Raw genomic sequence first — 16,757 nt, 5'->3', positions numbered from 1 at the left:
CCAGTTGGTACAACATGTGCAAAAAGACTTAAGGGCATTACACAATTTATGGGAACCTTTTTGGTTCCTTAGTTTGGATAATTTCTAAAACTACATGGATTCAGTTAAGTTCAAGCTAGGAATGGAATCTCTCAGTATCCAAACTCCAGAACATATTGCTTAAATTGGGAGGATTCCCTGTTGGATTTAACAGAGAATGAAGGTAAGGCTCCTTATGATCTGTCCCTCTTTCCCTCTTTCATTCCAAACTGGCCTCCTTGCTATTACTCAACCATAGCAAGCACGCTCTCACCTCAGGGCCTTGAGCTTTCTGTTCCTTCCACCAATCCTCTTTCAGTAAATTTAACAGAGGAATGAGCATCCAAGTCACCATAATCACCATTCGGCATTTATTTTTATCTGCCAGGCTACTATATGTATTTATTTATATAACATGTATGGTCCCTGAATTAAAGCATCATCAATTCCTAGCCCTCAGAATTCAGGCTTGTTACTTACTCTCTCTCAGCTTTAGCCCTGAATTCCTCACCTATTTAATAAAATAGATATATTCCTCAAAGGAAAGCAAGTAGATAAATAATCAGCAGACTGCTGGGCACAGAACAATCACTCAATACCTGTTAACTTTTGTTATATCACTATCATTAATGGAAGCCATGAATTTGGGGGCCAGAATACATCCCAGATGACTTGTGGCAGACTACACCTTCTTTCAACCCTCTCTTGGTGACCCATTAAAGGTGGAATACATGGCCCTGACTTAATACATCATATAGTTCAATAAAAGTAAACTGAACTAAATATCTCCACCTTCATTCATATACTTAACAACAAACGTGTACCATTCACTAACAACGAAGGCATATAAGGAGTAAAGAATTAAAATATACAAATTTACTGAGTGCCTACTATGGGCAAGACGCCGGGTCACATAAATGCTTTGCACACCCCCTCTCATTTAATAATCACAAGAACCAGCAATTAACCCAACTTTACAGATGAGGAAGCTGCCCAAAAGTACTCAGCAAGTTAACTGTCAGAGCTAGAACTAGATCCAAGGGCTGTATGACTCCAGAATCCAGGTTCTCAACCCCGGGAGAGGTTCACAATCTGCAGCTGTCACTCAGAGGAGCCACAGGGCAAAACCCAAACCAAAGGGCGCTGGCAGGAGGAGGTCCAACGCAACGCTGTACAGACAGGCGTCTGGGCAGAGAGGCGAGCTCGGCGGAGCTTATACCTTTGCGGGCGGTTTCTGCGCGGGGCGTCGGGGCAGAGGGATCCATCTGGCCAGGGGGCGGGGCCTGGCAGCCCGGCTGCATTTAACACCCGGAAGGCGGCGGAGGACAGCTAGGAGGCGGGTCTGCGGGCCGATCGCGGCCAACGCTACTCCCCGCCGGCCTCCGTACATCGCTCCCCAGGAGCCCTAAGCCACAGGACTGGGGAGGGGCAGCAAAGGTAGAACCTGAGGGGACCCCAGGAAAAGCGAAAGGCGGCGGCGAAGCAGCAGCAGAGCCCGGGGGCGCTGTGTGAGGCTGGCAAGGCGTGGTTTCACCCAGTCGTCTCGTGCTTCGCCGCCGGGTGAGGACAGAATGCGGGCTCCACGGCCCCTAAATCTCCCTCTCCTGTCTAGCCTCGGTCTACTGCCCACTGCCTAACTTGGAAATTCTCGCGAGAACAGACTTCAGAAATGTCACCGGGATCTCGCGAGAACAAAATCTTAAACGTGAGCGGAGCAATTCGCCTGCCGACTCTTCCCACGGAGGCCCGGGAACAGAAAGGTCCGCGATATTTGCAAGTGTCGCGAGGTTTGATGTCGCTGGCTGGGGTGGCGCGAATCTTGCTGCTTAGAGGGAAGGAGGGTTTGGTGCGTTTGCACGTGCGTCGGTTTTCTCGCAGCTGGTAAGGAGTGTGGAGGCCTGGCAGATTTCGTCCCGCGCTCTCACTTAAATGTGGGCTCGGTTCTTTCATCGTGTTGCAGCACGCCCCCCAGCTTGAGGAAGCGAATGCCCTCCTGGAGTGCAGCCCCAGCACACCCACAGGAGGCCGAGTGAAATCACGCGTTTTCGTGGGTCGCACACTTTCCAGTAAATCATAAATAACTTCTTTTAAGTACAAAACCAGCAATACTGGCCATACGTAGACGGTAAACATAAAAATACGATTTAAAAAGTGTTTGTACCTTCTGAAGCTACCAGTGGTTCGTATAACACATTTTGGAGAAACTGAACAAGCCATCCACACTGTGTACGCATCTTCAGGGCAGCATACCGCTCAGGAGTTTAAAAAAATAGATGCTGCCTATCTGGCACCTTTCCAGACAATAAAGATTAATTCAGAAATGGTCCCTGCACAGGTTAAAATGTTTTCGTTAAATGAAATAAATATTTCATTGATTTAGGTTAGCCTGAATGGGCTTGTATTCATTTTCTATTGCTGTTATAACCAATTACCACAAACTTGGTGGCTTCAGATAGCACAAATGTATCTTACAGACAATGTTAATTTATCTTACAGTTCTGTAGGTCAGAAATCCTAAACAAGTCTCCTTAGGCTAAAATCAAGGTGTCAGTAGGGCTGCATTCCTTTCTGGAAACTAACTCTACAGGAGAATCATTTCCTTGCCCTTTCCAGCCTCTGTCTGCATTACTTGGCTTTGGTCAGTTTTCCTTCTTCATCTTCAAAGCCAGTGATGTTGCATTTTGATAACCCTTCCATAGTCAGGTAGGTCTCTCACTGATTACAGCTGGGAAAGATTCTTTGATTTTAAGGGCTCACCTGGATTATCCAGGATAATCTCTTTCCGAAGTCCACAGCCTTAATCACATCAGTAAAGTCACTTTGCCATGTAAGGTAGCATATTCATGGGTTCCAGGTATTAGGAGATGAAGCCTTTGGAAAAGATAGTTATTCTGCCTGCTGCAGGGCCTTAATTAGGAAAACTATATGGCTATTTGCTGTGCAAATAGATCTCAGTTCTTTGGCAGATACTAAAAATTAGTAGTATGTTTTCATAAAATGCTTCCTCTACAGTATCATTTGTTTGCTTGCCAGAAGGTAAAAACTTTAAGAGAAACATCTAATTCATCTGCTATGTGGAAGATGTTAGCCAGGTCACTTCTCGGTGTCTCTGTCCTCACAGTAACCATAACAATCAGGCTGATAATAATAACCTACTTAAAAAGGGCAATTGTAGGAAATAAGATAATTAAGTCAAACTCCTAAAACAGTGCTTGGATTTAAGGAATGTATGTATTGCTCTTATTGTTATCAATGCATTCATTTCAAGTGGATGCATTGAATGCATTTGAATGCATCCACTTGAAATGCGCATTCTGCATAGCAATTGCTTCAGTTTATTAATAATATTTTGGCTAACAGTTGGTAGTACATTTTATTAAATTAGAATTTTAGAGTAGATTCTGACTTAAAACACCATGAATTATAAGACATTTTATGTACAGCTTAAAAAAAGTAAAACCACTGCTGATTATAATTGTAATATACATCGTGATTTTGGAAATCTTAAAATCTAGAAAACCTTGTTTCTTGGAATTGATGAAATATATATGTATATATGTTTTACTTAAACTCTTCACATTTGCTTTAAAATCAAGATGGCAAATGGAGATTTTAATCAAGCTTTTTTTTTCCTGTGACTACCAGAGAAGAAGTTTGATTTTTTTCCCCCAAAAGGAATGATAGTTGTATAATATTATCTTATTTTATCCAGAGATCCATTGATTTAATATGTAAATCTTTACACTGCTGAACTCTAAATAGAAGTGATAAGACAAATTCAGAAGTAAATTTTGACTAAAATAAAAGTTATCATCTAGTTAAAGGAATACCCTTGTGGCTAACAAAAGAGGAAGGTTCCTCATTTTCATAACCACCATGGTTATGATGTATAGTGAAGCAGAAATAATCATGACATGAAAATATGTTTTAGTGAATTCATTGCTTCATACAATTAGGCATCCTTAAACGTTCCTTCCTCTACTTAACAATAGCTTTTGTCCTTACTCACTGCATTGGCATCCTTTTCAAAGTGCTGATGTTGTCAACATCCAACACTATGATGCCAGTCACTGCAAAGTGAAATTGAAAATCTTGTAAAATATCAAGAATTCCTGAAGTTAATGTATGTGCTGTTGGATAACTGTATCACCTGTAAAACCATTGGCAAAGGAGCATCTGGCACAATTAAACCAATTAAAACTGCAAAATGAAAAAATAACACAGATGATGATAGCATAGGCATTTCAAAAGAAAGAATATTACTTCAATATCAAAGAGACTCTTGAGAAAGGTGATTAAATTCTCTAATATTTTATCAAAAAATAATCTCTTTATGTTCATGCTGCTAAAGTCAAATACATATCCATATGTGGTTGATCTCCAAAATTGTGAGTTTATCCAGCAAAAAGGCTCAAGAAAAAAATAGATATGAAGACCTAAAACAATACAAGAAATTGAGTCTTTGAGTTTTAGATAATTTTAGGTTGTAGCATTTCTCCCTTAATACGTTGTTCCAGCCAATGGAAAGAAAGGAAGAAGAGATGAGTCAAGGCAAGAGAAAGGAGATAGAATAGATGTGTCCTTTGCCACAAATAACCTAAATCTTAAAGTTTAAAAACTGGGCATTGCACAACAATGTGAATATACTTAACACTACTGAACTGTATGCTTAGAAATAGTTAAGAGGGCAAATTTTATGTTATTTTTTTAACCGCAATTTAAAAAACAAAATACAACAAAAAACCCAGGCCAAAGAAAGGAAAATTTGAGGATTGAACCACGTATAGTAAAGATATATGGTTAATGTTAGAAATATGTCATCATCCCATATAATGAATATTACTACATCTTGAACATTCACCAACACCATTTTTACTTCATGAACTCAATGAATATTAAAACTTGAAATCTAAGGGATCACTTTATTCAGTGCTCTAATTTAAAGATAATGAAATAGTTTAAGAGATGTTAAATAATTTACCTAAAGTCACAAATAGCAAATAACAAAGTCAAGACTAGAGCACAATTCCTCTCATTCCAATATGATTGGTCTATAAAAATATTGCACAGGAGGGACTTTTAGATTTGAATAATTAACACTTGTGATTCTATTTCATGGAACATTTAATATCTCATGTCAGATAATCCTAAAATCTTGCAACAAAACACCAAGAACTACTGGTTGCAATATTTTTATAAAAAACATTCAAAATGCATAGCTGAGCTTTTAAAAAAGAATGTGCAATACTCACAGACCAAAAATAAGGAGGGAGCTCAAAATTAGTTGATTAAGGTTGCATTTATGCCACTGCTATCCTGGAGGGATTTGCCCAGCTCTGTAACAAATTGGTCTAAATTTTAACAGTCTTATGGGAACAGAAGACATGTTCTTAAGGTCCCACATTGGACCTGAGACTCTCATTTGAAATCAGAAACCTTGAAAGGTAACATCCTTATTGAAATGGTGGGCTAGAAGAAAAATCTGGACAGCAGAAAAGGAGAATGAAGAAGAGAGAATTATCTCTCTTGGCATGGGATTTTTTATGGGTAATATTAATTTCCTCTGAAATTTTGAAACCACAGCCATGCCCTCAAACAAATTTAGGATTTGAATTTATACAGTCTTCATGAGGTAGAAAATACCATGTTTCCCCCAAAATAAGACAGAGTCTTATATTTATTTTTCCTCAAGAAGACACCCTAGGACTTATTTTCAGGGGATATGTTATTTTCCCCTCAAAGCCTCAGCTTGCAGCACACACAGGATGGCCGGGATCTGACAGGGGAGCTGACCTTGTTAGTGGGGCTGCCCGCACCTTTCCGGTCACCTCTGGGATAGTAGTTGTCACAATGGGGCAGATGAGAAGGGCTGCTCATCTTTACTGTTCTGCAAGGAAATGCATGGGTTGTGCAGATACGCTGCGTAGCCACGCCCATCACTAGGTCTTATTTTCGGGGTAGGGCTTATATTGCGCAAATGTGTAAAAATCCTGCTAGGGCTTATTTTTGGGGAAACATGGTACCAAGCCAAGATAATAGCATAATGTAATGCCAGGTTAATTGCATCCAGGTTGCTAGAAAGAAGCAAGCACGTGCTTTCTAGAGGAAAGCATATCAAAACAAAGACTCCTCAGAACTCCCAAAGATAAAGCTCCATCTAACAATTCACAATGCTAAAACTATAAGATACACAGAAACAAGCCATTGTGAATGAGAGCCAGTAGGGAAAGCATGCACAGAAATAGTAATTTAAGCTAATGAAAGTAATAAATGCAAATTTTTTAAAATATGGTTAAAATATTTATTGATATTTTAAAAACTGAGCTGAAAACATGAGAAAGGAAACAAGGCATTAAAATACACCAAATAGATTTCTAAAAAGAACCAGAACTTCTGGAAATAAAAATTCTGATTATTAAAGTTGAAAACTCAATGCTAAGTTAAAGAGCAAATTAAAACATACCTTAATAAAGAATTCACAAACTGAAAAATCTAAATAAATGACCCCAGATGCAGGGCAAAAATGTCAAGGAGATGAAAAATACAAAAGAAAGAAAGATATAGAACCTAGAAGGCAAAGGTCTGAAATACATCTAGCTGGATTTCCAGAGTGGTGAATAGAGAGACTGGGGGGAGAAAAATGTTCAAAGAAATCATAACTGCCATCCTTAGATTCAGGAACTATAACAAATTGCTTGCAGTATAAATAAAAAATATATCAGTAGTTAGACACACTGAAAGAAAGTTAGAAAGTATTAATAACAATCTTGAAACAGCCTTTACAAAAGACAGATTACCTATCTATAATATAATGACAATTTAACAACAACAGACTTCTCAATAGTAACTATGAAGGCTGGAGACAATGGGCTAGTAACTTTCAAAATTCAAAGAGAAAATAACTGCCAACCTAGAATTCATAGAACTTCAATGAGGGCAGAATGAGAATGTTTTCAGACAGAACCAATGAACACTTAGCACCAGTGGATTGTCACTATAGGATCTTTTAAAGGGTTTTGAATTCAAAAGAGCTGAAATGTAAGAAAGAATGATTTAGCCTAACAAAATTGATAAACAACCATTGTATGCAATCTCATGGCAGTACTAGTTCAATAAGAACTTTCTTGTTCCTTACTTTATCTCCCTTTTCCCAAATCAACCTTAAAGAAGTCAGAAGCAACCTAGAAAGTAGGAGAGGAAGGAAAGGTATAAATCATATAAAAGAAATCACCCCTGTGTTTTCCACTGAAAACAACTTGCCTGTAGCAAGTGTAAGCTCTGAAAGGGGAAGTCTTTAAGTTTGAATGAGTGTTGAAGCCTTAATTTTTGTATTACAATGGATTTATTAACTAGCAAACTGAGACTTTTTATTTGTCTGTTTTTAGTGGCTAAAGGCAACCACACGATTTTTTATTATTGAGAGAGACCAGAGGAATCATGGGACTTTTTCTAGTTTCCTTTCAAGGGTCTGGAGAAAAAAAAAATAGCTCTCAGTGGATTTGAATGAGTATCGTACAAATAAATGAACTTATATTCATATTTCATCCCATGAGTCCTGCTGTTTCAACATCCATTAGAACTGAATATTAATAGAAATACTACATATCAAAGTTTATGGGAAATTGGTACTTAGAGTGTAATAAATGCTTATATTAAAAAAGAATAAAAGCTGAAAAATAATATCTGTGCTTCTAACTTAATTTTTAAAAAGAACAACAAACTAATTCTAGGGAAAATAGAATAAAAGGAAACAACAGAAATTAATGAAAGAGTAATAAAAAACATAATAGAGATGATGAACAAAGCCAAAAGTTAATTCTTTGAAAAGATTAATAAAGCAAACCATTGGTGAAATACATCAAGAAAAATAGAGACTAGGAATGAAAAGTAGGACAACACTAGAGAGAATTCAAAGATTAGAAAAATGTGCCAGTATATTACAAAAAATTTTATTCCAAAGTTTTAAAATGTTTATCTCCTTAAAGATATATTAAAAAGGAGAAGAAGCCCTGAATAAATCTGTAACTGTTGGAGAAACTTGAGTCAGTGATTGAAAATGTCCCTTCAAGGTGCCAGGTATGTAATACTAGGGCCTCAAGCCTGTCATCCCAGTGCTTTGGGAGGCTCAAGTAGAATTGCTTGAGGCCAAGAATTCAAGACTAGCCTGGGCAACATAGTAAGACTCCATCTCTACAAAAAAATGTATTTTAAAAATCAACCTAGCATGGGAGCATCTGTAGTCCCAGCTACTTGAGAGGCTGAGGCAGGAGGATCACTTGATCCCAGGATTTCAAGGCTGCAGTGATTTAAGATCTCTCCACAAAGAAAAGACCCAATTCAAGTGGCTATACAGGGAAGTTCTACCAAATAGTAAAGGGAATAGGCAAGTCTAATATTGTATAAACTCTTCCAGAGAATACAAAATAAGGAACACTCCAGAACTTATTTTATCCATTTGCTTAAATCTTGATAGCAAATTTTATTGTAATAAGGACACCATGGCAAATGAAATTACAAGCAAATTTCACTAGTAATTATATGCAAAAATTCTAAACAAAATATTGTCAACCAAATCTAATTTTAAATAATAGTAACAATAATAATGCACCATGACCAAGCTGAGTTTATCTCAGAAATGCAAGTGTACCTTACAACTGGAAAAATCTAGTAGTGTAATTTACCACATTAATAAAGGAGAAAAATTATGAGAATATCTCAGTAGCAAAATCATTTTGTAAAACTCAACCAAATATTAGCCAAATAGCAATAGAAGGAAAATTCCTTAACACAATGAAGGGTATCTATTCCAAACCTGTAGCAAGCACCGTACTTAATGATGAAATGTTAAACACTGTCCTTTTAAAACCATGAACATGATGATATCTGTTATCACTACTTTGATTCAACATTGGTATTAGTCATTACAATATTAAAAGAATGCTGGATATAAATTATAGATATTGAAAAGGAAGACTCAAAACTGCTATTATTCACAAATAGTATGATCATTCACATAAAAAGCAAGAGAGTGTACAAATAATTTTTAGAATAAGAGAATTCAACATGGTTAGTGGATACAAGTGCAGTTTATAAAAATCAATTGCATTCCTATACACTAGCAACACAAATTAGAAGATATCAATTTAAAAGGGTACTTTTACAGTAGCAACCAAAAATATATAAGAATAGCTACTAACTATCTTAAAATGTGTGCAAGATGTTTATAGAAGTAATAAGCCATTTTGGAAACCTACATAAAATGAGAGATATACCATATTCATGGTATGAAAACTCAATATGATAAGGATGTCAGTTTTCTCCAAATTAATCTATGGTGCAATGCCTTGCCAAATTATTATCAGGGTTTTTCCCCTGGACAAGTGGATTGTAAAGTTTATATAAAAGTCCAAAGTGTCAGGAATGATCAAGGCAATTTTGATAAGCCATCAAAAAGGAAAGGAGGAACTGTTCAATAAATAGTGCTGGGACGATTGTTTTTTCACAGAGGAGGGAAGTAAGGTTGGATTCTATCTAATAGTACACACAAAGTTAAATTTCAAGTAAATTAAAAACTAAACTGAAAAACTGTTAGAAATGTTTAAATTTAGAAAGAAAGAAAAATAAAAAACAATCCAACAAGCTCTTTTCACATTTTCAAATTTTCCAGTTAACCCATCACAGCTATCAAATACCAAATAGGTGGTAAAGGAGCAGAATGATAAGGGAAGTGGTATAATTACACCATTTGTAGAAGTACATACAAAGTAGTTGTCTTACTAGACATGACTTTATTCTAACTCTTTAAATAAATAGAACTGTATTTTATTGTTTACATGTCAAAATTTGCTTGTTAATGATGCCTACATGATTATGTTCAGAGCATTCCTCTTGGCATACTTCTGTTTTATTTAACATAAGATTTTAATTTTTATAAGGTTTTAATTTAATGACACATGAAAAAGATATGAGCATGAAACATAAGAGGTCTATACCATATATGATTCACTTATTATGAAAATAATAAGCATAAAATACTAATATATCCATATAAGAACACGTTATTCAACTTTGTTAGCCTAAACAAAGGTAGGTTGTTTAAAATGTAAATAGATTATTATTGTTTTAAATAAATACAACAAATACAGGCATCATTACAATGACATTTTAAAATGCCAGAACTATTGAAAGCTAGATTGAAAATAGAATATGATTTCAAATAAAATATTAACAAATAATACTTGGACTTAATCCTTACTCCTTTCCGTCAAATATATATCCAGAAACATTGAGGCATAGAAAGTTTGCTGACATAAGTTCCATAAAAATGCTTTTGCCCATCTAGGAAAATAATAACAAAGATATATTTTTCCAAGGAATTAAACTCCAAAAAATTCATTACATATTCATAATACAATCTTCCTCCCCTATAAAGATTCTAGTTAAAGTAATAGAATTACATTTTAATAACACTAAGATAATTCCCAAAAATGTAGATTTATAATACTTTACCTATTTTTGCTAAGCAGGATAGAAACATTAAATATCTGGATCATATTAAATATTAAAGGGTGAAAATTTTTTTCTGTCCTTACCATGGGCTCCCCTAGTGGTCTTCAGGTTACGTGACCTGTGGGGTTCATTTCAAGTCTAAAATTCTATGTGATTTTTGTTGAAGATAACTTTTCTGTCACTTATTTTAGGCCACATCACCTCATCTTTGGTGACTTCCCTTGAAGTTGCATTGCTTAAATTCTTCAAGAAAGGTAAACTGTTTCAAAATAGAAGCTATAGAGACATGATTTTAAATTTTTAAATTCAAATTTAAAAGTGTATCTATATACTTTGTAAAGATGGTTGGCAAAGTTTCACTTTTCAAAAATGTTCCCAAAGTGAGCAACACGTTAGGTACCATTAAACAATGATGAAAGGGAGTTGTATGGCCATTACAGGATGTGCAGACTTGAATAGTTTATTCTGAATGCCAATATAATGTTATGTTTTCTTTACACGGGTCATTTTTATCGCATTGCCTTAAATCCATTGCTACATTTGAATGAAATAGCATGATCTGGGAATTGACAGTATGTGGTTGAAAAGAAATTAACTTGAGGAATTAATTAAGACAGGGAAATATGAAAAGCATGTAAAAGGTAAATGAGTTTATTTTTAAACTGGATACTATTTTTTTTAATATAAAGCAACTCTTTCAGGGGAGCTGCTCTCTCCAATTTATGCAAAGATTATTTGACAGACTGGTTGAAATATCCCACACCACTTTCGCACAGTGGAAATGCAAAACCCAAAGAATTCATATTTTTGAGACTGTTAACACCTTCTCAAATTTCGATAATTCATTCAATTTCTGTAGAAAAACATGGGCTTTATTTTTCTTACTGTTAATTATTTATATAGCTCAGTTTTACAAATAGGTTCTCAATATCTGGAAGCCTGCACGAATTTCACAATGCAAAACATTTTATGAAGGTCTTTTTTGCATTTACCAATGTTAGCACAATGATGCCTCTTATGGCTGTGAATTATCCTTAGGCTTTTTATATTCACAACCATGAGAGGATCTATCTTTTCTTTTTCTAGCAACCTTTTTATTAATTTTCTTCAAGAAAGAGTATGTCAGTTTCTTGTCTGTGGCACCCTGCCAATGTGCATGGCCAGTAAAGGTAGACATTAATGCTATACTTTTAGATGATAGTTAAGAAAAGCAGATGATGGTGGTGGTGAGAGGTTCATACATGGTTTAATGTCATTAGAAAATAATCATTTCACAAAGCAAAATAAGCCCAAAACCATAACAGAGATGATTTAAAGAAAGTCCCCATTCTTGCTTCTACTTTTATCTTTTAATTTAACATTCATTGATATAAATGGATATTCTTTCCACTTTTAAGTATTGTAATTATCATATAGTGGTGTATATCACAAGTCTATAGGACCACAGTACAAATTTTGTCATCTGCATTATCTTTCAAAAACATGATTCCTCCAAGTTGGCCACAGTTTAGTAGAGAAGAAAGGGCTATAGACCAAGTACAGTGTGATACCTACACAGTGACTTATACCATATAAGTACATGCTAAATGCCCTTTTGACCAGGACTAGTATTTTTCAGACTTTAGGTGTGAGTGTATACGCCAATGATAATTTTCATGGTTCATTTCTTAACTATGTATTTTCTTGTATCTCATATAACCTGTAAACCATTTACTAGAACTAACTCAGTTTAGTGTTAAATTCTATTAAATATCTATTTCTTACATTTTTGCTATAAAAATTCTCCAGTTATTGAGATAAATTACAAAAAATATTAATAAATTTTAGATAATCTTAGAAAAGTTATCAGTTACCTAGATGTCTATTTAGTCATTTCATTCATCCAACAAATACTTATTTAGCATACCTACCGTATGCTGGCAACTGAAGATACAGCCATGGATCAGAAAGACAAGTTTCTGCATTTCTGCCCTCATAAAACCCAAAGACGTTAACATGTCCAAAAATTTTAGCTCAAACATGGAGATTACATAGAGTCTTGTACAGTTAAATAATACACATTACTATTATTGGAATAATTTTCATACTTAGACCCATTATAGTAAAATTTAAGAATATCAAAGATAAAGAAAATTTCTAAAACTTCCCGAGAGAAACAGAAGATCATTTACAAATAAACAGATAACATATTCATTTTAGACACTTCAAAAACATCAGCAGAAAGACAATTGAGATATATTTTTTAGTACTGAAAGAGAAAAATATCTATGAAGCTAGAATTTTGTGCTTATCCAGGTCATTATTTAAATATGAAAGTGCAATAAAAATAATCTCAGCCACATAAAGCCTCAGAAAGTTTGCCACACAAAAAACCTATAGAAAAAGCTCTTGGCTACAATAATAGTAGGAGACTTTAATACCCCACTCTTAGTAATGGATAGAACAACCAGACAGAGATCAATAATGACAGGCAGGACATGAATAACACTGTAGACAAGTTAGATCTAACAGTCATATATAGAACACTATGCCCAACAACGAATATGTATTTTTCTTAAGTGCACATGGAGCATTCTTCAGGATAGACCATATGTTAGATAACAGAATAAGCCTTAATAAATTGTAAATGATTGAAAATAATACCATGTGTCTTTTCTAATCACAATGGAATGAAACTAGAAGTCAATAGCAGAAGAAAAAAAAAGAAATATTTACAAATGTGTGGAAATGAACACACTCTTAAGCAACCAAAGGGTCATAAAAGAAATCACAAGGGAAATGAGAAATTATCTTGAGACAAATGAAAATGAAAGCACAACATACTAAAACTAATAGGATGCAGTGAAAGTAGTGCTAACAGGGAAACTTATAGCTGTAAATGCTTACATTACAAAAGAAAAAAGGTCTCAAGTCAATGATGTAAATTTCTACATTACAGAAGTAGAAAAAGAAGAACAAACTAAACCCAATGCTAGCAAAAAGAAGCAAATAATGAAGATTAGAGATAGGGAATAAGAAAAACAATAGAAAAAAATTAACAAAACCAAGAGTTGGCTCTTTTAAAAGAAAATTGACAAACCTTTAGCTAGATTAACAAATAGAAGACTCAAATAACTAAAATCAGAAATGAAAGAGGAAACCTTTCTACTGATTTTATGGAAAAGGATTATAAGAGTAAATTGGATAACATGAATGAAATGGACAAATTCTTAGAAACACACAAGCCACTAAGACTGAATCATAATAAAGAAATAGAAAATCTGAATAGACCTATCACTAATAAGGAGATTGAATCAGTAATCATAAACCTCCCAACAAAGAAAAGCCCAGGTCCAGTTGTCTTCACTGGTGAATTCTACCAAACATTCAAAGAAGGATTAGCTCTTGGGAGGCCGAGGCGGGCGGATTGCTCAAGGTCAGGAGTTCAAAACCAGCCTGAGCAAGAGCGAGACCCCGTCTCTACTATAAAAACAGAAAGAAATTAATTGGCCAACTGATATATATATATAAAAAATTAGCCGGGCATAGTGGCACATGCCTGTAGTCCCAGCTACTCGGGAGGCTGAGGCAGAAGGATCACTCGAGCCCAGGAGTTTGAGGTTGCTGTGAGCTAGGCTGACGCCACGGCACTCACTCTAGCCTGGACAACAAAGTGAGACTCTGTCTCAAAAAAAAAAAGAAGGATTAACAGCAATCCTTTTCACACTCTTCCAAAAATTAAAGAGGAGTGAACACTTCATAACTCATTCTGTAAGGCCAGCATTACCTGATACCAAAGCCAAAGATAATACCACACAAGAATGCTACCCACCAGTCAACAACTCTTATGATTATTAATGCAAAAATACTCAACAAAATACTAGCAAACCAAATTCATAGTATATTAAAAAAATCATACCATGATCAAGTAAGATTTATTCCAGGAATGCAAGGATAGTTCAATATACAAAAATCTGTCAATGTAAGATGCCACATTAATGAATAATTGAAATAAAAACATACAATCATCTCAATTGATACAGATTTGATGCCTTTGACACAGTTCAACACCCTTTCATGATAAAAACACTCAACAAATTAGGGCTATAAAGAAACTATCTCAACATAATAAAAGCCATATGTGAACAATTTATAGCTCAAAAATCATGCTCAATGATCAAAGACTGAAAGTTTTTCTCTAAGATCCAGAACAAGGCAAGGATGCCTACTTTTGCCACTTCTATTCAATCAACATAGTACTAGAATTCATAGAGCAGTTAGGCAAGAAAAATAAAAGGCACCCAAATTTGAAAGGAAGGAGTAAAATTATCTGTGTTCACAGATCACATCATTTTATATGTAGAAAACCCTAAAGATTTCACACATACAAATCTGTTAGAACTACTGAACCAATTCAGGAAGTTACAAAATCAACATTAAAAAAATCAGTTACATTTCTATACACTAGAAATGAATAATTTAGAAAGGAAATTAAGAAAATAATTCAATTTATAATAGCCTCTCCCCAGCTAAAAACAAGACGAAAAATATTTAAGAATTAATATACAAGGAGATGAAAAACTTATACACTAAAAATTATAAAATGTTGCTGAAAAATATTAAAGACAACACAAATAAATGGAAAAACTCTTTGTTCATGAATTGGAAGACTTGATGTTATTAAGATGTCAGTGCTACCCAAAGCAATCTACAGATTCAATGCAATCCATATTGATATTCCAATGGTTTTTTGTGGAAATAGAAAAATTCATTTTAAAATTCATACGGAATCTCAAGGAACCGCATATAGCCAAACCAATCTTGTAAAAGACCAAAGTTGAAGGTCATACACTTTTATATTTCAAAATTTACTACAAAGGTACAGTAATCAAAACAGTGTGATAATGGCATAAAAACAGACATAGAGCAATGTTGCCATTCATAGCAACATTGTTCACAATAATCAAAAGGTGGAAGCAACCCAAATGCCCATCGGATAAACAAAATGTGATGTATGTATACAATGGAATATTATTCAGCTTTTAAAAAGTATTAAATTCTGATACATTTTACAACATGGATGAACCTTGAAGATATTACATTATTCTAAGTGAAATAAGCCCCAGTCATAAAAGGACAAATACAATATTGAGGTAGCTAGAGTAATAAAATTCATAGAGACAGAAGATAGAATGGTAGTTGCCAGGAGCCTGGGAGAGAAGTAAATGGGGAGTTATTGTTTAATGAATATGTAGTTTCAGTTTGGGAAGATGAAAACAGTTCCTGATATGGAGGGTGGGGGTAGTTTTACAACAATGTGAATGTATTTAACACCACTGAACTGTACACCTAAAAATGGTTAAGATGGTCAATTTTATGTTATGTGTATTATATCACAATTAAAAATGGTTAGAATGATAAATTTTATGTCATGCATATTTTAGCACAATGTATTAATAATAAATAAGTAAACTAACTTTGGGGAGGAAAAACTCCAGTACAAAGAGAAGTAAATTCAGAATGATGCTATGGAGATATGGGAAGAAAGGTGAGCAAATAACTTTATTGTCTAAAAAAATAAAGACCAAAAGTAAATAATGAAAAGGAAAAGAAAAATAGAATGATAACTTAAGAAAAACACATCCATAACAACTGCAATCTAAAATTCTAGATGATGTAAACCGACACATTTTAGAGAGGAACTAAAGAGAAGTGAGAGAATACTAAATTATTTATATTGTTTGAAGGAAGAAGCAGGTATTAATATACTTGGGAAATTAAAAAATAAAAAATGTAACGATGGGTCTTAATAAGTTATGGATAACTTACTGGAAGCATAAAATTAGAATGTAAATTTCAAACCAGCAGAAGTCAATTGTCTATTTGAAAGAAGACATGAAAGACTAAGAGGAAGAAGAAAAAGCAATACAGTAAAAGGAAATGTGAAATGCAAAAATAAATCCTAATATAACAGTAATTACAGTAAATGTAAATGGTACTCAGGTTACAAAACAAAGCACTAAATATGAGAATAAGAGACATTTAAAACAAAAAGATACAAAAAGGTAGAAATTAAAAGCATTGAAAAAAATATACAAAAGAAATATAAACAACAGTTTTAAAAGGCCAGAGTATCCCATTGCATTGAAGTTTTCCAAATAAAAAGTAAAAAGACCAAGTACCAATCTTAAATCTATCAAAAGAGTTCAAGGCAAAAATATTTTATAAAGGCAAAGAGAAGGATTATATAT

At 34.4% G+C, this 16,757-nt stretch overlaps 1 protein-coding gene across 1 annotated transcript in view; it reads right to left on the bottom strand.

Moving 5' to 3' along the window:
• ERCC6L2 (ERCC excision repair 6 like 2) overlaps positions 1-1,693 on the bottom strand; it is a 118,365-nt gene extending 116,672 nt beyond the window's left edge. Inside the window, exon 1 of the mRNA XM_020289244.2 lies at positions 1,238-1,693. Within this exon, the coding sequence (XP_020144833.2) occupies positions 1,238-1,319 (82 nt within the window). The 5' untranslated portion in view covers positions 1,320-1,693. The remainder of the gene's footprint in view (positions 1-1,237) is intronic.
• Positions 1,694-16,757: the final 15,064 nt, after the last annotated feature.

The sequence above is a fragment of the Microcebus murinus genome, chromosome 12, assembly GCF_040939455.1.
Source record: "Microcebus murinus isolate Inina chromosome 12, M.murinus_Inina_mat1.0, whole genome shotgun sequence".
Taxonomy (NCBI): Eukaryota; Metazoa; Chordata; class Mammalia; order Primates; family Cheirogaleidae; genus Microcebus; species Microcebus murinus.
The sequence above is the reverse complement of the archived record's forward strand: the minus strand, read 5'-3'. Positions and strand labels throughout refer to the sequence as shown.